Here is a 27,378-nt window from a genome sequence, read left to right as displayed (position 1 = left end):
ATCTGTTCTAAAAATCAGGTAGCTGCTAATAATAAGTCTGGAATTGTACTATTTTACTTAGGCTGAACATAGTTTAATTTTTCATTATGGGAAAGATAAGGATATCCTAATCTAGCCCCTCCAATAAGAAGGGCTCTGAAAGGGATCAGCCAGTCTGATGCAGAGGGGTGATTGTAGTCATGGGTGGTTATATACTGAGTCCTCAACATTCTTGCATCGAGCTTTTGTGACTTCAAATATTCAAATATAATTTTATTAGTAACCTTATTTTTTTGTTGTTGTTTTGCTAGGCAGTGGGGTTAAGTGATTTACCCAGGGTCACACAGCCAGTAAGTGTCAAGTGTCTGAGGCCAGATTTGAACTCAGGTCCTCCTGATTCCAGGGCTGGTGCTCTATCCACTGCACAATGTAGCTGCCCCTAGTAACCTCATTTTTACTTTAACATTGGCAACCACATACATTCTCAGGTATGGGCAATAGAGAGAAAAAAAACGAAAGGTGACGTGCAAGTTTATTTCCATAAAAAGGAGGAAAGTATTTGTAAAAGTGTTTGTGAATCCTCTCTTGATATTTTCTTCCAGGAACAGTTCAGTGGCAGGGAGATTAGAGATGGCAGGTATTGCTCCCCCCCCTTTTTTTAAAAAAGTAGACATGTGAAACTTCTATATTAATATAATTTATAGACAAGGGTGTGCTACTTAATGTTGAAACAACTATGAGGTGGGGGGAAGTATGCCCAACGTTCTTTGAAGTTTAATCCGTATTACTAACATTTCTCTATCACTTTAAAAAATTTTTTTTATATATGTTTTTTACTTTTTTAAAAAAATTATTTATTTTTAGTTTTCAACATTCACTTCCATAAGATTTTGAGTTCCAAATTTTCTCCCCATCTCATCCCTCCCCCCACCCCAAGACAGTGTGCATTCCAAATACCCCTTCCCCTAATCTGCCATCCCTTCTATCTCTCCCTCCTTCTCTTATCCCCTTCCCCTTCTGTTTTCCTGTAGGGCAGGATAGATTTCTATACCCCATTTCCTGAATTTCTTATTTCCCAGTTGCATGTGAAAACAATTTTTTAAACATGTGTTTTTAAAACTTTGGGTTCCAAATTTTCTCCCTTCCTCCCTCCCCACCCACCCTCATTGAAAAGGCAAGAAACTCAATACAGATTATACATGTGTAGTCATACACAACACTTCCATAGTAGTCATGTTGTGAAAAACTAAGTATATTTCCCTTCATCCTATCCCACCGCCCATTTATTCTGTTCTCTCTTTTGACCCTGTCCCTCCTCAGAAGTGTTTGCTTTTGATTACTCCCTCCCCCATCCCCCCATTTCATAGTTACTGTGTTAGGAAAAGTGCATATTATCAGAATTAATGTTTTATTATAAAGAATTATATGCAGAAAAGTGTATTTTCAGCAATCTCTAGTGAAAGATTATAGTTTTTGGTGGTTGGGGGAACCTAACCCCCTATTTCCCATAGGTTCAGTGTTTCATTCGTGTTTTTTACTTTCCTACTGCTGTTTTCTAGGAAGGTTACCCCAGCAAAAGTTGAGGATTGATTTTATGTGATTAGATGGCAAAGGTGAAAACAACAAACAAATGTGGCAATTGTCAGAGGAGCTCAAGGAAAACAGATACATTATTGGTGTGGTCATTCGGGATCTGCTGAAGTATTTGCCTACATCCCTTAAGATGTATAGAAGCCACAGTGCATATGCTTGAGACACTTGAAAATATCATGAACCAGAGGGCCCAGAATTTAATTAATTTGCCTTCATTTGTAACTTCATCTGATAACATTTTTTATCATATTTCCTAAGCAGTATGTCTTTCTAACCCAGTTCTTCTTGAATACAGACACAATTAGGAATCTCATCCTATCAATGAAATTGAGCCCCTCCTATCCTTCCCTCAAAAAACCACAAGCATTTATCAGTTTATAACATTAATCTTAACTACCCAGTCAATGGATTTTTTTCAAAATTTCCTCTCAGCTGATAATTAGGCACTCATCTTTGCTAATCTGGGGGCGGGGGTGTGAGGTGAAACTTCAGAGTTGTTTCAATTTGCATTTCTTTAATTATTAGTAATTTAGAATATTTTTTTTACATGACTATCGATAGCTTGGGTTTCTTAGTTTGAAAACTGCCTTTTCATATCCTTTGGACATTTATTTCTTGGGGAATGGCTTTTGTTATACATTTGAATCAGTTCCTTATCTTGGATCTGTGATCTTCTCTGTTTACTGTTTGGTTATGAATACTTCCTCTATCTGTGAATCTAATAGGTAATTTCTTCATTACTTCTGCAATTTCCTTGTGATATCATCTTTTATGTCCAAGTCACATATCCATTTGGAATTTATCTTGCTTTATGGTGTGAGACTGATCTATGCCTAATTTTACCAGACTACTTTCCAGTTTTCCCAATAGTTTTTGCCAAATGGTGAGTCTTTGGATTTGTCAGACACCATTTTCTTTTTCTTCGGTATGCTGGTTACCTAATCTGTGACATTGATCAACCTTCTCCTTCCTCTCTTCCTTCCTCTGCTTCCCTTCTCTCCCTTTTTCCCCTTCTCACTCTCCTCTTTTTTTCTCTCTTTCTTTCCCCTCCTCTTCCTTTTTTTCCTTCCTTAGGGGTTTAGTTAAGGCTCATTTAATCTCTTTTTCTTATATCAAGTAATTTAACTATCTGATTTCTTCTGTTTATCAGGGTATTTTATATTTTTGTAAGTATTCATCCATTCCGTCTAAGTTTTTTATTTTGTTAGCATATAATTATACAAAACAATTTCTCCTTTTTCATTTTTAATATGAGCAGTTTGGTTTTTCTCTCTTTTAAAAAAAGGCAGACATTTTATTAGTTTCTTTTCTATAAAAAAATAGCTCCTGGAGTTATTTATTCTTTCTGCCTTTCTCTTTCTTTCTCTCTCTCTCTCCCTCCCCCTCCCCCAGTTTTAATTTTATAAAATAATGGCTTTGATTTTCAGAATTTTTACTTTGGTGCTTAGTTTGGGGTTGATTTGTTGCTTTTTTAATTTTCTTAGTTGCATGTTCAGTTTATTGATTTGCTCTTTCTCTTTTTTTGTGATATGAAATTTAGCTGCATACCTTTTTGCATGTCATCTCGTTATTTTCTTTGATTAAATTCTCTGTTGTTTCTTTAATTTGTTCTTTGATTCACCAATTTAAGATTAAATTATTTAGTCTCCAATGAAGTAATTGTTTCTCAAAGGTCGTCTACTATAGTTTCTGTTGTAATGTGGTCAATAAAAGATCTATTTAGTATGTCTATTTTTCTGCATTTGTTTTCCTGTTGGCTACTTCATTTTTATGAGGGTTTTTCAAATTAGAACCTCTTTTGAATCCTCTTTCTAGTTTGGGACATAAATAAAGGACTGGCATATCTCATTCAATGTGTTGAACCATTGAGTTTCTGTGGGTTCATATTCTTTTCTTGGAAGGTACTTGTTTTAGGTATGTTGTATTGAAAAATGAATGAGTAATAGGATCAGTTTTTCCTTAGGATTGTCAGGGATAAGGTTATTCTTTAGACCGAGGTAAAATTCATTCTGAAAGTCACTTCTATGCCATATAAATCAGAAACTCTTCCTCTTGGTGTTTGTTTCATTTAATTGACTCATTAACTCTTATTTATGTTTCCAATATTGAAAATAATGAGTAAGCTTGCCTTTTCCCTAGAATATATTTTATGAGTTTGAAAAGTAGTATCAGTTGAGCAAGGATATTTCCAATGCAGTGTTGAAGAGCCATTGACCGCTCATGTAGCATCAAAAGTCCTTCCTAGTCCATGCAAGCTGATGGTCTCTTGGATAATACTCAGTTGAGATTTCTGAGCAGCTTCCACAGACTCCTTGTCTCTGGAGGTGCAGTAGTCACCTTTGTATTGCTGAGGTTTTACAGTGTGGTGTAGCAAAGACCAGTTATTTTCATTAAATGGCTTTCCTCTGCTGTTATGGAGCTAAATTCTTAAAATCTTCCTGGAGCCTGTGACAACGCATTGGGCCTTTCATACATGTTTTATCCATCTGTTGTTGTCACTCATTCCATTCCTTTCGAATATCCTTGTTGGGGCCATACAGTGCAGTGGATAGAGTACCAGGCCTGGAGTTAGGAAGACCTGAGTTCAAATGTGACATCAGACACTTAATAGCTGTGTGACCCTGTGTGACCCTCACTTTAGTTCTGTCTTAGTTTTCTCATCTGTAAAATGGGGATAATAACAGTACCTAGGATTGTTGTGAGAATTAAATGAAATGTTAACTGTAAAGCACTTAGCCTGGCACATAGTAAGTGCTATATAAAATATGAATATAAAAGTAATAATTATTATTATTAAAACTCTGGTGATAGACTTTGACCTGTATAGAGGAAGAGGCATAGGTGGGATTCTCCCTTTGGCCAAATGGATGGAACAAAAGCAAAATATCTGTGATGAACTTTGATAAGTTTTTTACTGAAATCTGGAAAAGGCTACTTTATATATTCAACATTTAAAAGGTATACAGATGATACAGAATTGAAAATTAGGAAGGAGCATGTTGAGTACAGACAGAGGAACTATAGACCAAATTTAAACTACTGGATATGGACTTGATCTTCTTTTGTTGTAGTCTAGGCTTGACTCAGGACAGTTCTATGATAATTTAGCTTAAATATTACAACAAAGCAAGATACCCTTGAATCATTAAATGTTTACCAAAAAGAGATTTATTTAGCTATAGCGGGAGAAGGATATTCAATGAGGATAGGTATTAAGGACATGTAGAGATGGTTCATCTGAGTTAAAGTTCTTTGCTTGAGTTATCCATTGCGATCTACCATCTAAGCCTTAGAGACACATGGGGCTTCTCATAACTACTTTGTACTCGGGAGATGAGAAAGTGTTGGAGAAAGTGTTATTAGCACCATCAGGCAAGGTCTTTGTTCTGTGAGCCAACCAACTTTTGAGAAATGTTTCAATACTTTTTAAGAAAAACTAGCCTAACCTTCATAGGACTATTTCAATCTTTATAACTTCATGGCCTTTGAACCTCTTCAGAATGAGCAGAGGCAGATACTCAGGGTCTTTGGGTAAGTGGCTGTCGTTTTCAGAAGACAAGAAGGATACTGTAAAGAAATCTCTGTATAACCTCTGAAACTTAAGGTATATTTTTAAAATTTCTAAGAAAATTTTTTTAAAGAAGCTTGTAAAAATTACTATAATGGAGAATCTCATCCTATATATAGATGCTAGTAGTTAATGAACTTGAACTCTGTTGAAGGGGCTTAGTCAAAGTAGAAATTCTATCCTGATTGGGAGAGACATCTTAATAGGCTCTTAGGAAAGCCCTGGGGCTCCTATGGTTTCTTGACCTTATTTGAGCACAGGTTGAGGGTAGAAATAGGAAGAGAAACTTCTTTCATTTGACACTTGAAAGATAAATGAAGAGCAAAAGGAAATGAAATAAAACCATTGATGGGGGAAAAAAAACAATTTTTTTCTCAGAAAAAGGGCAGAAATCAACTTGAAAAAAGACTTTAGCTCTAATTAGGGTTATTAAGCAAACAAATAAATAGAGGTAAGAACTTTGACACTATTCTTAAGCTTCAAGTGTCTGGGAACTTTATAGTAGACTTTTAACTGAAAGATTGCCTCTTAGAATAGAGTAAGGAGTACTCAAGCCGTGTACTAGAAATTTTCAAGAGACTAGATGAGCTCCACTCAGAGATGTTGTGGAGGATATTTTTGTGAAGGGTAGGACCAGGATGATCTTTAAGTTCCCTTGTAACTCGTAAGACTGTATAGTTCTAGGTTTTGCAGTGATAAAGAACAATTGAAGTTGAAGTAGGAGAAGTTATTTAATTTGATCTGTTTGTGGTCCTTCAACTTTTTTTGTATGAGATTTTTTCCTTTAAAAGTTCCTTTTTAAAATGGCAAAAAGTGAAATTAATTGTTAATTTACCACTTCCACTGTTACACCCCTGAGACAGATCAAGGAAGAGGGGAGAAGAAAACCCGATGGCACCTCTTGAAATAGAAAATATAGATCATGGATAGAAATAAACTGGCCTTTATGGGTTTAACTTTGCCGATGTAGCCCTCCAAAGTGATACAAATACCGCAGACAGGCTAATTTTATGGGATGATTGCTATATTAGAAGTTGATTGATAAGTCACACTACTGTACTATTATTATTCCCATTTTACAGATGGAATTTTACAGAAGAAATTGAGGCTGAAAGATGTTAAGTGATTTGTCCAAGTATCTTAAGTGCAGACTTAGGAAGGTTCAGGATACCAGGGTTTGCTCTAAGGAAACATGGCCTCCTTCAGGTTTTGTGTCTGCAATGCTTAGCACAGTAATAAGTGCTTAATAAATTCTCTTTTATTCATTCAATAAATGTTTCTTTTTGATGGTTGACTGTTTTTTTTCTCTGTACTATACAGTTCATGTTATTCCCATGTTCAGTTAAATTTAGCGAACGTTTACTGATTACTTGGTTACCAAATGCAAGGCACTGTACTTCAGCAATAAGTTCTACACTAGAATTATATTTAGAATTGTTGTTCTCTGATGCTGCCACTAGTGTTCAAGCAGAAGCTAAAAAATCACTTGTCAGGGATGTTGTAGCGGGATTTCTGTATCGTTATACTCAATGACTTCTTAAGCTCCCTCTCAGCTCAAAAATTCTGTAATTTTGTTGACCAGCAAAACTGAGTATCTGTCCAGTTGTCCACGTCGCAGATAATCTTTCCCTAGGTAGATGACTGCCAAGAGCCATCCGAGAACACTGGCAAGAAGAAAGCCTCTTTTTCCTTATAGTGAGATTCAGGAGACATTTCCTTCTCTTCTTACTGACCCAGGGGAGCCTACATACTACAAATTATGGTGCTCATATTACACGAAAGATATTTATGAAGAAGTTCAGTTAGCATTTGTCTTGTGCTAGCATTGTGAAGACTTTATTAGAATCTTGGAAAATAAGGCCTATGGTATTCAGAACCTATTGAGAATCTTATCTGTCAAAACCCAGTTGGTGATGGTCCTAAGTTTTGCTCAGAAAAACTGAGAAAATTGCAAAAATCTGTGATGAAAGGAAAGCTAACAAATATATGTATCTGACTGCCCAGAATTACTTAACAAATTACTTTTTTAAAAAACTATTTCAGACCATTCATCATTTGAAAAATTTAAGGAAAGGTCAGAGAAGATCTTCTGTTCTTGTAACTCACACCGAATTAATGCCTGACCAGATGGGAACCCATGAAGTTCAAAGACATATTTCCCATCATGCTAATGCACTGTGTCACTTTCATATTGCAGCAAGTATCAACCCTCTCACAGGTAAAAAGTGGTATTATATCTTTTATATACATTGACAGACAATAGCTTTCTTCAGAAACAGAACTGTTGAGGATATGGCACATTTTATATTTCTGCTTATGTTTTTGTGTTACCTCTTGAAATACTTCCTAATTAAGATTGTGCCTATTATCTTAAAGTTTTGTTTCTTAAATTAGGATGGTCTGGTTTCTTGGGAAGCTCAGGTAAATCCTCAGGATGCTGTGGCTTTTGGAGCTTCAGCTTTCCACTTGGCACACTGGTTAACTAATACAACCTTCTCCCTTAATACTTTACTTTTCATTTTTCTTGCTTTCTTTTCTTTATTGTTACCATTTTTAATATAGTACTATAGTGACAAGGGTGGTAGTGTTTGCAGTGGTACTATTTATTTTAAAATTTATTTTATTTGGTTGGTAGTATCTCTTCATTTCTCTTCTACTACTCTAGGAAGGTGCCCCTTTCCCACCCCGCCTTGATATTTTAGAGCAGTTTCCCTGCTACTCTGATACTTGTTTTTTTATGGGGGGAAGAGGCAGCATAAATGGTTGTGGTGACTGTGGTGGAGATCCCATCTCAGACCTAATTCTAGTGATAATAGAAATTTCCTTTGGGTGTTAGATGAAGACTAGAGAAGTTCTATTAGAAAGGCAGGATTTTTAACTTATGTCCTCACTGAATGAAAGACCAGTTTGACAAAGAAAGGGCTTCTTAAACAATGTAATTGTCAAAAGCCCTGTAGCCTTAGGATTGTGGACAGGGCTCCTATAGATTTGTGGCCCCCAAGCCTTCATCATAGCTGCTGGGGTTTTGTACTCAGTAGTATTCCGTGATTCATTACAAGTCCCTTCTATCCATCCATCCATCCATCCATCCATCCATCCATCCATCCATCCATCCATCCATCCATCCATAATTCAACAAGTCCCTTCCCCCAAATCAGCAGCATAACATTTTGGAAGGAATGTCAGAATTTATTAAGAATATTTAATATTGCACACATATATATGCAAACACACACATATGGTAGCTTGGTGTAGTGGATAAAGAGGTAATAGCAAATATTTATATAGTTTGCAAAACTGTTTTTGTGTATTATCTCATTCTGATTGACATAACACTGTGAGATAGGTGCAATTACTCTTTGCATCTTATAGATAAAGAAAGAAACCAAGGCTTACAGCCGTTAAGTGACTTAGTTGCCATTAAATATCTGAGGCAGGACTTGAACTTGGGTCTTTTTCATTCTGAGTCCAACATGCACTAAGCCCTCAAACCTAGCTACCTCATGAGTCTGGAGTCATCTTCCCATCTGTCCCTGCTCCACATACTTTGTGATTATCACACCAAAAGAATACATTTTTACTAAACAACTTAATTGCTCAGTAGAGAGTGATTTGTAAATATATTTGGTTTTGTTGATTTGGTTTTATTATGGTGCTCCTAACTTTTCAGAAGTGATTTGTTTCATTCATTGATTCAGTTTCATTAAGAAAAGCACTTGTTTTTGTGCCTACCATTGTGAAGATTTTGTTAGAAACCTGTAAAACAAGACTTATTTTGTTTTGAACCTATTGAGAATTTTATCTGTAAAGGCCCAGTTGTTGGTGGTCTACAAACTATTGTTTTATTCTTGTTATCAAAGCAGCATTAGCATGACCTGTGGGTCGGGACATGGATGTCTATTTGCTGTATGTAACTGGATGTTTTAATGGTATTTGGTAAAATGTTGTTCTACCTGTCTTTTATGTACTTCTGAAACCTAGAAGCTCTTATTGGTGAGGTTAGTGATTTTTTTCTTTTTTGGTAATATTTAGCATGCAACCTGAGGTTAAATAAAATTAATTTTAAAATGCATTTAGTATATGAACCATTTCAGATAATCCATTCCAGTTAACCCAAAGGAGAAAATTCAGTCCTATTTGGAAGTTTATACATATATTTAATATATATATATATATATATAACATATATATATATATACACATATATATATATTTTAAATTTACTGTGACTCAGATGGTTAATTTTCAAAATTATATTCACCATTATATTAAATGAAGTCCTGTATCACCAGTTTAAACAACAACCTACTTATAGTAATTATTTACTCACTTATCTGTATAATTCACAGTTCTTTCTCCTTTAGATATAGGACGTTTATATTTAAAAAAAAATAAAATGTATATTTAAGTCTCATTTATTTCCACAGATATTCCATCAGTTCTAGTTGGAACAGCATTTAACTTTGATGAAGGAAATGGAGGGTTTGTAGTTCATTGGCTAAACAACAAAGAATTCCATTTTACATCCTCTACTGAAATATTTATGCAACAGTTAAGAAAGCTTTCTGACCTGCAAGTGGAACATGAAAATGAGTATGGAGATAGAGATGAAGAGGAACTGCAAGAAGAGAGAGAGAGGGGCTTACATATGAAGTTAGATCATGGTTGGTATCCTTTGTTCTAATTTTTCTTTTTGGTAGTACTAAGATTCCTGGTAGTCTATATTGCATGAAAATGCTAAATGAACAAAATATGCACTTAGAATCAACAGTGAATTTTAACGCCTCATTAAATTATTTTAATGACTTTGAAAGTTATGTTTTATCTTGTGAAACTATTACAATTGATGATATTTAGAGTGAAATATTTAGTTTTAGGTGGGAAATAGCCTATTTGCCATGCTGAAAGAGTATAGAGAATGGCATTATCATTCCTTGTTTCCAGATTATAACTAAGATGTGGAATATTCAAGAGAGTGAGCTTTTCCTAATAGTCTAGTACTTCCTTGTTGTTTGTTGGCATCAGAGTTATACTGTGTACCTTTTTATTTCTTTGTGTTCAGAATTATCCTTGGATAGAGAATCTGAAACAGGCACAGGATCATCAGAACATGAAGATGGAGAACGAGAGGGGAGTCCTAGAGCTTATGCCCGAGCTAGTATGCCAGTGCCACTTCCTACGGTCTTATTAGATCGGAAGATTGAAATGCTGCTTACTGAATGGAACAGGAATCCAGATATGCTTTTTACAATCCACCCCATTGATGGCACCTTTCTGGTGTGGCATGTAAAGTATTTGGATGAATACAACCCAGGAATATTTAGACAAGTTCAGGTATATTGTAAGAAGCAAATATTATATTTCTTTTAAAAATAACAAACCCCTAAATATATATATATATGAGCTATTTTTCAAAACTAACAAGATATTTCATTTGCAGCCATTAACATGTTTACAAACCCCATAAACAAGAATATATCACTAGGTCTTAATTTTCTAGACTACTTAAAGGTAAATGTTGACTCACATAAAACTAGCCTCAACCATTTCTTTTTTTTTTCTTCTTTTAACTTTGGCATACTTTTGTGTAAATAACTTTGAATATGTCTGTCTGTCTGGGAATTCTCAACTCTTCCAATAAAATAAACCACTCTGCAAACCTCACTCACTCTTGAGAAGCCAGAAAGCTGTCCATCTGACACCATCTTAGGCAGATATTTCCCTTCTTCCCCAAACAATATTACAACTTTTTTTTTCCTGGTTCCATGTGTTTTTGGAAGGTGTAAACCTCAAGCTTTTTTCCCTTCCAGCTCTTATTGAGCTGTAGATAGAGATGCTGATGATTTCTGGGTAATCAACAATTGATTTATCAAGGGAACATTGTAAATGAACAATTTTGGAAGACTCATGAAGAAATAAAATATTTTTACTGTCTTAACACATAATTTCAGCATTATAAGGGACCTCAGAGGCTATCTTAGTCTACCCCTAGATGCACCAAGACTCTTCTATATTTCCACCAAGAGGTTATCCTGCTTCAGCTTGAAGACAATTGCTGAAGATGAACTCACCAATTCTGAAAACATCCCCCTTCACTTTTGGACGGTTTATTTTTCCATCAAGTTTCCTTCTGCTTCTTAGGAGCTTCTTTACATTGCTTTTGATGTCAAGCAGAACCTTTTAATCCCTTCAGATACTTTAACCTTGTTTTTATATCTCCCTTAAATTTTCTCTTCAGGCAGAACATCTCCATTTTCTTTGGTGGATCTTTGCGTAGCATATTTTCCCATTCTTTTACTGTGCTAGTCACCTTCTTCTGGATGTGCGCCAGCTTGTTTATATCTTGTTAAAAATGTACCCAGTCAAGAACATGGTATTCCACATGTAGTCTAACTAGGACAGAGGATGGTGGAACTATTAGGTCCTTTGTTCTGGGCACTCTGGCTCTCTCTATCATACCTAGGATGGGATTAAATTTATCAGTTGCCATTTTACACTGTTGACTGAGACTCATCTAGTAGTCTACAAAAGCCTTTAGATTTTTTCCCATAGGAAATGTTGACTGATCACATTCTACCTACAAATCTTGTGGAGTTAGTTTTTTAAACTCAAGCATAGTTTATTATGTTTATTAAATTTTGTCATTCTTTTTTCCCCATCTCATTGTTCTAGCTTGTCAGAGTCTTTGGCTATTCTTTCTCTCTCATCTGGTGTGTTAAGCTGTCTTTCCTACTTTTGTCTCATAAGACCAACACGCCATTTGCATCATCAAGAAGATGGATAAAATTTTTGAACAACCCAGGGCCAAGGATCATTTCCTACTCTGCTAGGAGCCCTCCATCCAAGTTGATGTCATCCCTTTAATAATTCTCTTTTGAGTCTACTTTTCAGCCAATTCTGAATCTATAATGGTGCTATCATCCATCCCACGTACCTTAGTCTTGCCTGCAAGGTATGATGGGGCACTTTGTCAGATTCTTTTCTTAGATCTAATTATATTATGCCTATAGCTTTCCCCAGATCTACCACTTTAGTTACTCTATCAAAAAAAGGGAATGTGGTTACTCTGGCATTATATGTTTTGGATTAAATCATGCTGGATTTTAGTGCTCTTTACTTCTTCCTTTTTTAAGAGCTTACAAACTATCCCTTTAAGAATCTGTTGTAGAATTTTGCAACTAATGGAAGTCACTCCATCAGCAAACATTTATTAAGTGCCTACTATGTGCCAGAAATTGCGCTGGGCATGCCCTACTGACATTTCCCTTCTGTTAATATTAGGACATTTTTCTTCTCTGTTCTTGATCACCTTTGCCCTTCTTAAAAATCTTTTAAAGTTTGCTACCAGTGGTTGAACAATCACATCTGCCACAGTGCCTTTAAGATGTAGGTCATCTGGACTTGGTGACTTGAACTTATTGAGGGTAGCTAAATGTTATCTGTCTCCTCAGTTATCTTGAGTTTCTACTCTTGCTATCACTTTTTTTTGTTCTGTTCTTCACAGTCAAAAGATCATCCTCCTTAAAATACAAAACAAGATCAATGTAAGAGTTGAATAGTTCAGATTATTGTCATCATCCAGTAATCATCTTCCTGTCAACCTGAGTAGGGTGTGTACCTTCAGTGTTACTCCATCCTGAACCCTCCCTCCATAAAAAATTTTTGTTCTATTCCTTTTGAGTGAGGTAAATCTTTCTAGGGTTCTCTGAAGTCCTTCTCTTAGAATCTTTGTTTACTTTACTTGTTATACTTAGTGTACATATATATATTTTTTGGAGGGGGTGGCTAGGCAATGGGGTTAAGTGACTTGCCCAGGGTCACACAGCTAAGAAGTGTCAAGTGTCTGAGGCTGGATTTGAATTCAGGTCCTCCTGACTCCAGGGCCAGTGCTCTGTCCACTGCATCACCTAGCTGCCTTGCTTCATATATTTTTTAAACTAAACTTCGAATCTATGTGTTTTTATTTCTGGCTCTGCATTTTGATGTTGCTTCCTGTGATTTATTTCATCAGGCATTTTAGTTCACTCTCTTACCCATATTTTATGCATTTATGTATAGTTATCTGAAGCTATGGGTTTCATACTGGCTCTTTTATTGACTATTGCCTCACATGATCTGTTGGTTTATAGTTGTGTTTATAACAACTTTATAATTGTTTTTAAATACCATTTTGTAAGTGGTTGTAATTGTGTTTTTTAGGTTTCATTTTCTTCTCGGATCCCTGTTGCGTTTCCCTCTGGGGATGCCAGTTCTCTCAGCAAAAATATTATGATGTATGCTGCTAAAGACGTGACTAACACCCTGTGGCATCAGGAGAAGAGTACTGATGATGTTCTTGGATCCCAACCGAGCTCCAGACATGATTGCATGAATGTGAACATTGCAGTTCCTGTAGTAATGATGGTCTCCAAACATGTCGATGGATCTTTAAATCAATGGGCAGTTACTTTTGCTGATAAATCTGCCTTTACCACTGTGCTAACCGTATCTCACAAATTCAGATATTGTGGTCACCGGTTTCACCTCAATGATTTGGCTTGTCATTCGGTTTTGCCATTATTATTAACATCTTCTCATCATAATGCTGTACTGACGCCTGAATCAGATAGTCTTTGGGAGTCAGACACTAAACTACGTAGAGTCATGGATCTTGTAAAGCATATTAAAGGCTCATCTAAAGAACCCCTTAGAAATGCAGCCACTCGTACATTTCATGACCCAAATGCGATCTACAGTGAGCTAATTCTGTGGCGTGTAGACCCAATAGGACCTTTGTCATATACTGGGGGAGTGTCTGAATTGGCACGAATCAACTCTCTCCACACTTCTGCCTTTTCTAATGTAGCTTGGCTTCCAACTCTTATTCCCAGCTATTGTCTAGGTAAGTGCTATCTTAAAATATTTGTGTTTTTGGATGATTATTATTTTTATAGTAACTATTTTTTGTTTAAAATGTGAATTTCTATGACACAATTATACTTATTGATGTTTTGAATAAAAGCCCTTTTAGTAGTTAATAAAATAGTTTTTATTGGTTGATAGGTATTAGAAGGACACTATACTAAGTACACAAAGTTTAGGTGGTAGGAAAACTTTTAAATTAAAAGTGCATACATTTTTAGCTATTTGTCAGTATTTCATTCAGTTTTTAAAAATGTATCAGTTTGGGGCAGCTAGGTGGTGCAGTGGAAAGAGCACTAGCCCTGGATTCAGGAGGACCTGAGTTCAAATGCGGCTACAGACACATATCACTTACTAGCTGTGTGACCCTGGGTAAGTCACTTGACCCCATTGCCTAGCCAAAACAAAACAAAACAAAACAAAATAAAAACAAACAAAAATGTATCAGTTTCTCATGAATCACTTTATGCTATCATTATTATTTTTATCATTTTATAATTGATTATGTTTGTCCTAATAGTAATATGAGGTGTGGTATAATTATTTTAAGAAAGTTATACAGTAGTATTTATCTTAGAAGTTAAAAAGAAACCATTTGATAATGCAAATGTCTTTTTTTCCTCCAAAATTCTTCTTTTTAGGTACATACTGCAATTCTGCTAGCGCTTGCTTTGTTGCTTCTGATGGAAAAAAATTGAGATTATATCAAGCTGTAGTAGATGCCAGGAAGTTGCTTGATGAACTTTCAGACCCAGAATCCTCAGTAAGTTTTTGTTATTTTGGTGGAGAGGGGCGTGAGAAGAGTGGGTATGTAGATTCCATATTTACGTGTTCTAAAATTCTTCCTTTGTTTAGTCTGTATTTGAGTGAATATCCTTTGTGTGCTTTGTTCTCCATGAATATGTGTGTGTCACGGTTCATTATTTCTCTCAATGTCCATTCAAAGGCACCAACGGACATTTATAGAAATAATATTCATACATAACGTTGATTCAACGTTCATTCCACTAACATTTATTCAGAAACTGACGTATACAATGTACTGTGCTATTCAGTGAGGGAAAGACAAGACAAAATGTCACAGTTCCTTCTTTTCAAGAAGCTTATACAGAGTAGATGTAGAAGAGCTTAAACAAATACCATGAATATTTTAAATAAAAGAGGATAGAGGAAATTGGTTCTTTCTCCAAAGGACTATGATTTATTTCTCATATATTACTCTCATCACTTGTAAGCTTGATCTATTTTGTTAAAGATTCACCTATTGCCCAAACTGTGATCATGCTTTTTTATTAGTGATTCATATTTGAGAAACAATCCTGTGAGGTAGATACTGTTATTCCTATTTTATAGAGAAGGTCTCTGGTAAAGTAACATCTCCAGGGTTGTACAGATAACAAGTGTCTTAAAGTGTTATTTGAATCCAGGTCTCATGATTCCAAATCAGATTCTTCAAGCTTCCATGATGAACCATTGCTTCTGGGTCATCACCAGCATCTGCCATTGCTCATTTCCTGTGGTAGTCTGTCCATCCCCTTTCATAACCAAGCCTTTTGCATGGCTTTTGAATTTGAAACAAGGAAATCTGGACTTTATTGGTAGTTCTGCTCCTTATATATTGTTCAGTTCATTTCAACAAATATTTATTTACTGCCCATTTTGTTCTTAGTCTGCTGTACTAGATACAGAGGGGAATTCAGAAGAAGCAGAAGCCACCATTCTTGCCCTTGAGTAACTCAAAATCTAATTGGGAAGGCCAGGTATATACTGCAGCAAGAAGAAAATGATACTCATTTCACTAAAGACTCACCTGCAAGAAACTGTTTCCAGTCCTTCTTGATTTTCGTGCCTTTCCTCTTTTCTGTGATTTATCCTTCATATACCTTATTTGTATGCTGTCTCTCCCTCATTAGACTCTGCTCCTTGAGAGCAGAGATGGTTGTTTATTTATTTTTCTTTGTATTTTTATGGCTTAGCATAGTGTCTGGTACAGCACTTAATAAATGCTTATTGACTAATATGAGTGAAAAATTGTGTGACACAAAAGTTAATGTGGAGATCATCATGGGTGGGTAATTACTTTATGGAGAAGATACCTCTTGTTTTATATCTTAACACAGAAAAATGTAATGCTTACTGCTGATTTACTAAATGATCATTATGCAAAAGTGAAATATTTCTTGGTTCTATTAACGAGAAAATTTTATTACTATTACTAATGGGTAGTGACTTTGTTGCACAGTCACCATTATTATTCATTGAGTAGATAGTAAATGCCTATCATGTGTAAGGTAATTGGGTTATCAGTGGTAATAACAATATAATCATAAACTTTTAATCAATATCATCTCGTTTCAGAAACTTATTGGAGAAGTGTTTAATATTGTGAGCCAACAGTCTACTGCTCGACCTGGATGCATTATTGAGCTCGATGCAATAACTAACCAAGTAAATAAATGCTAATGAAATGATGGTATAAATATACTTAAAAATTGCTTCTGTAACTATTATTGAATTTTACCTTCACAACAATCTTCTTTTATCCCAAGCCCTGTCAAATCCTGATTAGTAACATAGTGGAGTCTGTGAGTGGTTCAGGAATTATTCTCTTTTTAGGTTGGGGCTGTAAAACTGCGTTTTGTAAAGGAATTTGGCTTCTGGGAGTAGAGTAGCTATGACTCTGGTCCTTCTGCATTGAGACTGCATTTAGGCTCAGACTGTGTAGTCTATGAACTTTTCCTCTGGAAAGCAAAGTAATTTGAGGAGCTTTCTCATCTTAGTGGGAAGAACCCTGACTTACAGTGTTTTGACTTAAATCACTTGAAAGTTTTTCAGGAAGAACATATGAAAATGCAGGATAGGATGGGGATTAATTTGAAAATACACATGAACTTTAGTGTTAATTACATGACTATTGGTCAGTCTTAAAGAGTTCTGACCTATCAAAATAGTGAGGCATTTAAAAAAAAAAAGCAGAGTTGTGAAACTTGGAACATGTGATAAAAGATCAAAGTGGACTTACAGAATTATGTGGAAAGTGAATTTCCGTAATGATATTCATGTTATTATGCTTATACTCACAGTAAAGTATTCATGTTATTTGAATAAACTCGAATAGGTATAAATTGACATATTCTTAAATATGTTGGCTGTATTTGAACAGCTGTTGTAGGGGGCATTAAATTAGATACATGCTTTTGGATAACATAAAGAAAATATATATAGAAATATTTCTAAAATTTATTATTTAAAGTAGGCTGCATGGTATAATGCTGAGGTTCTTAATCTTGTTTGTGTAATGTACCCCTTTGACAGTCCAGTGAGAGCCTATAAACCCCTTTTCCGAATAATGTTTTTAAATGCATAAAATGAAATATGGAAGCCAATTATATTGAAATAGAGTCATCAAAGTATTTTTTAAAAAAAAATTCCCGGATCCCTAAGTTAAGAATCCCTGGTCTGAAGAGGGTTAGACTAATTATTTGTGTCTTTCAAGTTCCCTTCTGACACTAAAATCTTGTAATCTACTTAAAAACTGGTAGAAGTTAACACGATCAAAACATGAAAAGTTTGATGGAAAGATATCCACTCACTAGCCAAGCACAGAATTGTGTTCCTATGAGCTTTATGGAGTAATGAGAGTGATCCTACAGGTTTCGTGGCATTCCATGAGGAAAGGCTTGGATGTGGCATTTGTGTTCCAGTTTAGGGTAATAGAAGAAAGTAAATATCCTTGTTGTTGAATCTTGAAGAAATATGAAATCTTAATGTGCATATCAAATTTTAAAATAATATTAAGTGTGACTATGTTGTGTTACAACTTACGAATTCAGTTGTCTTTTTATTGTTTTAGATTTTGAACAAAGAGCATAAATTATTCAAATTTCAGTCAGGAATTTAGGTCAGAGTGAAATAAAAGAGGGTGAGGTATCTTGCGAGTTTTGAAACAATTAATATTTTATCAATATGCAAATACAGGATTCCTAAGAACTGAAATAATCTGAAAGCTCAGTCCCAGGGGCTGTCTATGTGGGGAGTTGTTAAAACAGACTGGTATAGTAAACACACTGCTGGATTTGGAGTCAAGAAGAGCTGAGTTCAAATTCTACCTCTAACATTCCCTAGCTATGTGACCTTGGGCAAGCCTCTTACCTCTCTGAGCCTCAAGTTTTGCACCTGTAAAATAGTGATAATGCCTTGTAATACTTCACAGTGTTCATACACGTAGTCCAATCCCTTCATTTTACAGGTAAAGAAACTCAGCTTTTGGGGGATTTAGAAGCTTGCTCAGATTCCTCAGATAGTAAACCAGAGCTGTTGCTCTTGATGGTAAAAAGAGATAATGTAAATAAAGTGCTTTGTAGACTTTAAAGTGTTATATAAATATCAGAATTATCATTACACAATAGATACTAATAATGTTTGTTAAATGATGAAAAGAAATATTTGGGTTAAGGCTTAATGATCACTGACACCAAGGAAAAATTTAGTTCCTATTTGGTCTTTCAAGCCCAGATCTGGCTTGTGATGTTACTGAGGAAAGAGATTTACTGCCATAAGGCTCTGAGCTCATCAGGGAGCAACTTCAGAAACCACATTTTTGCACTTCAAGCAGTACTCCTTTATAGTGCTTCTATTGGCCCTTATTATTTTTATAAGGGGTTCCTTACTGAAATGGAGAGCTAGCAAAAACTCCACAGGAGCTAGAAAATTTTGTTATACTCCCACTCCTCCCCTTTTTTGGGGCGGGGTATATGTATGGATATTTCTAAAAAGGGAAGCATCATCACCATTATCTACTAAATTAGCTACAATGTTCCTGACTGTACTGTTTTAAAAAGTTTTTAGCCCCATTTTATTTATCTTTTATCTTATGACCTACCTATCTTAATCAATAGTAATATAATAGTAATTATCAGTTATATAACAATCCCTTATGTGGCTGGAACTGTGCTAAAAGTTTTAGAAATATTTTTTCATTTGTTCCTCTAAGCAACCCCGGGAAGTAAAAATAATAATAACAGTAGTAACTAACATTGATACAGTACTTACTGTGTGCTAGGCACTCCACAATTATTATCTCATTTGAGTCTCACAACAAACCTGCAAGGTAGGTACTATTGTCACCCCCATTTTACAGATGAGGAAACTGAGGCAAATAGCATTTAAGTGACTTGCCCATGTCTGAAACTGGATTTCAACTCAGTTCTTCCTGACTCCATGCTCAGCATTCTACCCACTGAGGTCCCTAGCTAGCTGTGTGTAATACCTGGGTAGTGTTAGTGATAACCACAAGGGGATTCTTTTTATTCTGCTCTTAGGGAACTATTCTTAAGTACATTGGAATTCAGGCAAGGTGAAGGGTGAAAAGAGAGATGTCTTTACTCGTTTCCCAGTTTTGGAGGGATTTGGGGGAGAGCTCAAGCAAGTCACTGCTCGTACTCTGCCATCTTGGCTCCGCCCCACTCCTTTCCCAATTTTGACAGCTAGTAAGCCCTCCCCTTTGCCACCAGCCAGCCTTGTTCTCCCCTCTAAAGGGGAGAACATCTCTTTTTTTTTTAGCCCAGGGCTGTAGTTACAAAGTAAAGAATTCCTGTACACACTATCAGAATAAATGCCTCATTTGTCCCTTCTGACTGTAGGCTAGCCCAGGTGTCCCTGTACTTGTAAACAGAATTTGAATATAGGGTTAAGTCCATCAAGATATTTGCCCTAAATGTCTTAGAGGAGAGTGACCTCATAAGGATAGATCTTGCCACCCTAGATGTAGCCCTGCTAAAATCTAAGGCCTCGTCTGTCTTATGCCCTTTCCCTGAATTTGGGGGAACTTAACTAGGTTAGGGAATATTGATATATTTGGTGTTGAAAGAGCTTTCACCTTTATTCTTCTTTACCTTATGCAACCTCTCAAGATTTAGAGATATTTCAATGTCGTTGGTAAACTTAGGTCATTATCTCAGCTGCCCCAGGAAATATTCCCAGATCTTTCCACTGCAGAATAGCAATCCATCATTTTGAGAGTAATAACTCAAAATAAGAGAACCTGGAACACAAAGGAGTTTTTCCACATTGTTACTTGAGATGGAGTGGATTGTCATTTTCTTCCTTGACACATACTGTGGATGATCCTTAACAGACATTGGTTGGATCCAGGTTCCTTTGCTCTACAAGGTGCCTTTTGTGTCTTCAGTCTTAAAACATGTACTGAATCAAGTTTACTGCCCACTGATCTTTGGTGTATTATATTGTACCCAGGGCAGGTGCATCCTTTTTTAACCAACCTGAGAGCAGAACACTAGGTATGATGAGACTTCTAAAGATTTCAGGATTATAATTTTGAGACTTAGTCTTCAAGCTATTAGATTTTTGTGACTAGAAATACCAGGTTCTCTTCACTGAGGTAACCAAAGGGAATTGAATATACATGTATGGCAGTCAGAGGCAGAGAGCTATGCAGGCCTTCTTTCTATCCTTGAGAGACTAAATGACCCAAAAGACTCTCCTCAACACAGCTCAAGAAGTAATAGATATTATCCTCATGCTGTAAGCCACAAGAAATGCTTTGTACTCGAAGTTAGAAATATGGAGATGATCAGAGATACTCGGTGCCATGTTTGACTTTGTCTTGGTGGTCCCTAGAAAATAAGTGCTGGAAGAGACCTGATACATCCCTTTCATTTTACAGGTAAGGAAACTGAGGCCCAGATAAGTGACTTGCCCAAGGTCACACAGGTAGTAAATGGCAGAACTAAGATTTGAATTCTAAACCAAGACGTACAAAATTATTTCCCAAATTGGAAAGGGAGTTGAGAACATTTTGTGGAAAAAACCCAAAACAAAACCAACAAGATCTTGGTTTCCCTAGGTACCCTTCAGACAGGCTCTGCTACACTTCATCATTTGTTTAAGGTACTTCAGATATGGCCATTTTTCTCTAACAAGATAAAGGGAACCCAGATCCCAACTCAGGGCAGCAAAACTCATGACCTGGAACTAAAAAGGACTGGAGGTAACCAGTCTCAAATCGCTAAAATTCAGAAAGGTCAAAAAAACCATTACTGCATTCCTTGTTCTCAATTCAGAGGAGATCTAGAAGCAGGATTACACAACAGCTTTCCCTTTAGCCTAGTGACAAGCTGGGCTGTCTTTGGCCTCAGTGTCTACTTAACAGAACTTAAAGGAGATCAATATTTTCTTAGTCATCCTAGAGACTCTGGAAAACAAAGTTCTTTATCATTTTACTTTTGCTGTTTAGGAGATCAGCAAGTTAGGAGGCAAAAGTTCACCCCTTTTTCATGGAAAAAATTGAAATCTAGTACTGAACAATTTGTCAACTGTCACTGGACAAAAGCAGTATATTAGCACAGGGGGCGGTGCAGCAGGAGACATCTGGACCTGTCAGGACGACTACAGGTCTTCATTAGTGATGCTTGAATTTCCAAGGACTGCATACAGTATATTCAGTAAATGAGGGATATCAGAAAATGTCTTTATTTCTAAGGGAAACAATGAGCTGCCTGCCTCTTTCTGTCTTAGAAATCTTTAAACTCTCAGGTTGCATTCAGTCTCAAATTCTGGGATATAGCCTTTTTTTCCTGATTGAGAAATTTGTTAAACTTATAAATATATATAGAGTTGTTGTCTTTTCAAAGTAAGAGGTGATTTGATATCCAAGGTCTTATTTTATCACTAGTCAGAAATCCTGTCTTTTTATGTTGAGAGAAAGAATGAGAGAGAGCGTGTGTTTGCAGAGGAAGGTAGGTAGGTCTGAAGTACAAAAATATTAACTTTTTTTTTTTGATGTTTATAGTGTGGCTCAAATACACAGTTACTTCATGTTTTTCAAGAAGATTTCATTATAGGATATAAACCACTTAAGGTGGACATGGAGCAGAAGGAAACAGAGATATTTTTCCAACCATCTCAAGGTACCTTCAAACATAATCTAGATTAAATTTCTTTATTTTTGAAAAAAAAGTCACTGTATCTGTGTATGGCCTTTATAAAATATTAGAAATCCCTGGGATAATTTATGACAAATATACTACATAATTTGGTTAAAATGACTTTAATCTTGACCAGTGAGCAGATTTGTATCAGTACTGCCTCTCTATCAAGGAAAATCATATTTTTTGAAGTAAAACTAAAAGTAATAAAGTAATAAAGCATGGAGTAGTAGAGAGATTATTACTTAAGAGACAGAAGTTCCAAGTCCTTATCTTACTCGTAGGTTTTTAGGTTTTTGCTTTGGGTATGTTCAGTTTAATACAACCAGTATTTATTTAGTGCCTACTCTGGTATGTGCGAGGTATTTGTATACAAAGATGAAAAACAGTATTGTCCTTGCCTCAGATAACAACTTGCTTTCATATAGTGCTTTAAGGTTTACACAGCATTTACCTCAGAATACATTTTATAGAGGTCCTCTCAGTTTACATTCCAAATATTTTTCACATTTGTTGCTTTTTCTCCACTCACTGAATTATTCTAAAAGCCTATATGTTACCCTCTCTCTAGTTTCTCTCCTAGTTCATCCTTTACCTGTCTGCCAGAATAATCTTTCCTAATACACCAGGTATGACTTTTTTTGCTCTCAGAAGACTTTAGTGGGGCTGTTGCATTTTAGATAAAATACAAATTCAACTTGGTGTTAAAGACCTTCTACAGTCTTCATTCTAATGGGAGGTAATGTGGAGTAGTGGATAGAAAGCTGGACCTTGGAGTCAGAAAGGAACTGGTTTCAAATCATGCCTCCTACGCTTTTCCCTTTTTTTGCCTCAGTTTCCTCACTGAGAAGATTGGACTTGATGGCCTCTAAGGGCCTTTCCTGCTCTAAATATATAATCCTACTTTTCTGGGCTTATGTCACATTACTCCCCTTTATACATTTTTCCATGATAGGCAGACTTGATTGCTAGCTATTCCTCAATCTTATCTTGCTGTCTCCTGATTCTTTTAGTTGTCACAGCCTAGCATACACATTCCTTAATTTGGCATTTAAATCCTCAAACATACTCCCTTCACATCATTTCTTGTTGAAATCCTTTGTTTTGGAGGCCTACCTCCTGTATCATCTCCATAAAGCCTTCTCTGATTTCTACCTCTTCAGATATTCTAGTCATTTGGCTAGCTTTCCTCTTGTTCTCTTCATATCCTATGTTCTATTAATGATACTAATTTCTGTACCTATTGTATTCTTTTCTTGTACAGACTGTATCATTTTCCATCTTTGTATCTTTGGTGCCTACCACAGTACCTCGCACATAATAAATGGGCACTTCAGAGATGTTTATTGATTTGAATGATAGTTTGACCTCACATCAAAGACACTTGGGCAAGAGTTTGACAACCAAGGAGGTTTTTTCATTTACCCTCCTATTTGACAGTCATTCTTTTTGAAAAAGGCTTTAATTTTTTGGGATTTAATGAAATAAAAAGTTGTGTCCACAAATATTGTTCTTTTATGAGATTACATCAGTTTGTTTTTAAAAGCCCATTCATTATCCTCTTGTGTATAATGTCACTGGTATTTGTCTTTTAAGTTTTGAAAGCATATTAATGAAGCATCTCTTTACTTTACTGATAGGATATCGTCCACCACCTTTTTCAGAAAAGTTCTTTCTTGTAGTAATTGAAAAAGACAGTAATAATTATTCTATTCTTCACATGTGGCATCTTCATCTTAAATCTGTACAAGCATGTTTAGGTAAGTAATTATAATTCTATAGATACATCTTATGAAATAAATTTCTGTTATGAATATACTTTGTCAGATAATTCATTAAAGCAGGAATTCTTTAGCTGATGTCCATGAGCTGTTTTTTAAACATATCCTTATGATTATATTTTATTATAATTGGTTTCCTTTGTCATCATATGTATTTTATTTTATCCATTAAAAATGTCATTTTGAGGAGTCCATAGGCCTCACCAGACTGCAAAAGGGGTTCATGACATAAAAAAATGTTAAGAATTCCTGCATTAAAAGATCCTAGGAGCTGTAAATTGAACAACTGAGTAGAAGCAAACTGTTTGTAGCAAACTTTTAAATATGAAAATAAGAGACTGAATCCATTCATGAAAGAAATTAGGCTAGGCCTTAAAGGGAATCATTTCAAATACTTATAAAATTCTAATGGAAATTTAATAGAATTAATACTATACTTTTTGAGGTTATTAATGCATCATCAGTGGAATCACTAAATGAATAACAAAGTTGTGGGTCTAAACTTTTTTATAACAAGTGTGGTATAACTATGTAGTAGTTATTTCTATAGATAATACAAATATTAACAAAAATTAACTAATTATTTATAGAACACTAAGATTACAGCATTAACAATTTTTCTTCACTGTGTTAGCTGTCTATAGATGAGGAATTGTAAGATGAGGAAGCATATAATTTGAACTCACAGAAATCGGCAGATATATTTTCTTCTGAATACATCTTTCTTTGAGAGACAAATTAAGAATTATGTAGCTATCACAATCAACTTGATTAAATCAACTGTTTCATTTTTGGCTTTGTATCCTTAATACCTAACACAGTGCCTGGTACATAATAGGTGTTTAAAAAGTGTTTGTTGGTTAATTGATTCACTCAGGAATTAAGTCTAACTTTAGTTTAAACTATTAATATTTCAGAATTTTTTTTGTTATTACCCAAAAAGGGGCAGAAATATGCAGTAGTGATGAGACCGTATGGAGTCAGGAAGAACAGGCTTTGTATCCTATGTCTGATACTTTTAGCTATGAAAACTTGGGAGAGTCGGTTAATTACTCTGCACTTTAGTTTCTTGATCTATTAAGTGAATGAAACAGTACCTATAGTATGTATCTTACAGGGTTATTGTGAAATAATATATGTGATCAAATCAAATCAACAATTATCAAGCACCAACTATGGACCAGGCACCATGTTAGATTTGGGATTTAAGGAAAGACAAAAATAGTCCCTGCCCCCAAGGACCTAACAATCTAACAGGGGAAACAACATATAAACAATTATGTACAACTCACTCTCTTTCTCTCTCATGTATATGATATATATAACATATATCCTATATACATATATGTATACACACATGCATACACACCCATATATATATTATATATATAAATGTAAAAATGATTGTCATAGAAGGAAGAAATGAGCATTAAGGGGGCCTGGGAAAGGCTTGTTTCAGAAGGCAGAATTTTAGGTGAGACCTGAAGGAAATTAGGGAAGCAAGGAATCATAGATAATGAAAGAGGGAATTCTGGGCATGGGGATAGCCAGTGAAAATGCACAGTCAGGGCATAGATTGTCTTGTCCAAAAATAGCAAGGAAGCCAGTGTCACCGGAGGGGAGTCAGGTATCAGAATACTGGAAAGATAGGAAGGGGCAGGTTATGAAGAGCTTTCAAGACCAAAATGGAGGATTTTATATTTGATTCTGGAGTTAATAGGGAGCCACTGGAGTTTTTTGAATGAGGGAGTAATATAGTTATTTGATTGCCAAGTAAAATAGGGAGCACCTTGAGCCAGAGAGTACAACCAGAAGACAAATTGAGATGTTCAGGCCTGAGGCGATGAGGGGGCCTGGACCAGGGTAGTAGTGGTGGCAGGGGAAAGAAGTTACAAAGGTAGAATTGACAGGACTTGGTAACAGATGAGATGGAGGTGGGGAGTGTGAGAGAGGAGGAGTCATGAATAACACTTAGATTGTAAACCTAGGGTGACTGGAAGGATGATGGTGCCTTTGACAGATGTCTATCAGATATCCAGTTTGAGATGTCCAGCAGGCATTTGGAGATGTCAGGAGAGAGGTTAGGATGATAATTATATCCATGGCAGCTGATAATCACCAAGTGAAATAGTTTAGAATGGAGGTTCCCAAACTTTGTTGATTTGTGGAACCCTTAGAGAATAGGTTCTCAAAATGGGTGATACCACCCCCTGGGGGTGCTGGAATGATCTGGCAGGTGGTAGTAGCTTCAGGTGCAATTGGGGCATGTTGAATAAAAATAAGGGGGTAGTTGAAGCATAAGGAAAGAAGAGAAAACAAAATTTTGAAAAACCATTTGTATATATTTCATTGTTGTATAACAGAGTTAAAATCATAGTGATTACATTGCTTTCCAAATAAACACACAATAACACACAATAAATGCAAGTTATAACCATGAGCAAGTCCACCAACAGGTCTTAACAAACAAGTGTTGGCAGGTGATCATGTCTCACATTGTCAGGAAGTTTGTAATGACTTGTTTACAATATGATGCTATATGGTTACATGATGCAATATTGTGTCATCAAAATTTCAATGCAGGAAAAACCCCACAAATTTATAATAAATTATTAAATTTAAGATGTCATTTAAAAAATTTTTTTTTGAAATGATGAAAATTATAAAAAAAAAAGGGTTAAAGAAAGTAGATTTCCAGGGGGGCACTGAGTAATTTTTTTTAAAGGGGGCAGTAGGCCAAATCAGTTTGGGAACCTCAGCCTTAGAGTTTCAGTAATTTTTTTTCACAGTGCCTCCAAGGCCAAAAGAGTTACCTAACAGTTCTGTTTATTAAGTAGTTGGTTCTAAAACCTTAATACATATTTATGTCCTAATATCTTGGTAGATATTTGAAGAAATACTCATAGATTGAAAGAAAAAAATTTATATCATTCTTAAAAAAACCATAATTACTTACTAATAGGATGTGCGTGCCTGTTGGGCACTGCATAGTTCTTCAAAACTTGGAATTGGATGGAATACCTCCACTGTCGTTTCCTGTTCCACACTGAGAACCTGACATTGCAAAAATCTGCCCTCTTAAGTGAGGGAGTTCCAGGGATTACTGACATTATTGAAAGTATAAGTAAACAAGAAACATCTCAAACGTTGGAGAACATCATGTGGCAAAACCTAATTTTGAAACTGTGAGCTAATAGTAGTATCCTGAGCTAGTGGTTAGAGCGGTATCCAGCAGATGTTGAGTATCCCTGTGTGTCCAGCAGAGCACAGTTTGGGAACTTGGAGCATAGAGGAGAAGAGAAGAGAAGAGGGCATGGGACATGGTTAGTGGGTGTGATGTGGATGAAGAGTCAGCAGAGGAGGCTGAGAAGGCATGGTCAGCAGGAGGAATGCCAAGAGAGAACCGTGACATGAAAACCTAGAGACAAGAAAGCATCAAGGAAAAGAGGGTGGTTGACAGTGTCAGAGTCTGCAGAGAGGTCACGAAAGATGTGGATCGAGGAAAGGCCACTATATTTGGCAGTTAAGAGATCGATCACTGGTAACTTTGCAGAAAGCAATTTCAGTTGAATGATGATGTTGGAAATCAAACTATGGAGTGTTAAGAGAG

At 35.8% G+C, this 27,378-nt stretch overlaps 1 protein-coding gene across 2 annotated transcripts in view; it reads left to right on the top strand.

Annotated features, from left to right (window-relative positions):
* DMXL2 (Dmx like 2) overlaps nt 1-27,378 on the top strand; it is a 152,085-nt gene that overhangs the window by 57,708 nt on the left and 66,999 nt on the right. For both annotated transcript variants that reach the window (XM_027840803.1, XM_027840802.1), the window contains exons 9-16: nt 7,184-7,358; nt 9,568-9,804; nt 10,203-10,474; nt 13,340-14,021; nt 14,683-14,804; nt 16,400-16,489; nt 21,852-21,969; nt 23,628-23,747. In XM_027840803.1, coding sequence (XP_027696604.1) covers nt 7,184-7,358; nt 9,568-9,804; nt 10,203-10,474; nt 13,340-14,021; nt 14,683-14,804; nt 16,400-16,489; nt 21,852-21,969; nt 23,628-23,747 — 1,816 coding nt within the window. The remainder of the gene's footprint in view (nt 1-7,183; nt 7,359-9,567; nt 9,805-10,202; nt 10,475-13,339; nt 14,022-14,682; nt 14,805-16,399; nt 16,490-21,851; nt 21,970-23,627; nt 23,748-27,378) is intronic.

Source organism: Vombatus ursinus, unplaced genomic scaffold (assembly GCF_900497805.2).
Source record: "Vombatus ursinus unplaced genomic scaffold, bare-nosed wombat genome assembly UNPS02014848.1, whole genome shotgun sequence".
NCBI classification, from domain to species: domain Eukaryota; kingdom Metazoa; phylum Chordata; class Mammalia; order Diprotodontia; family Vombatidae; genus Vombatus; species Vombatus ursinus.
The sequence above is the reverse complement of the archived record's forward strand: the minus strand, read 5'-3'. Positions and strand labels throughout refer to the sequence as shown.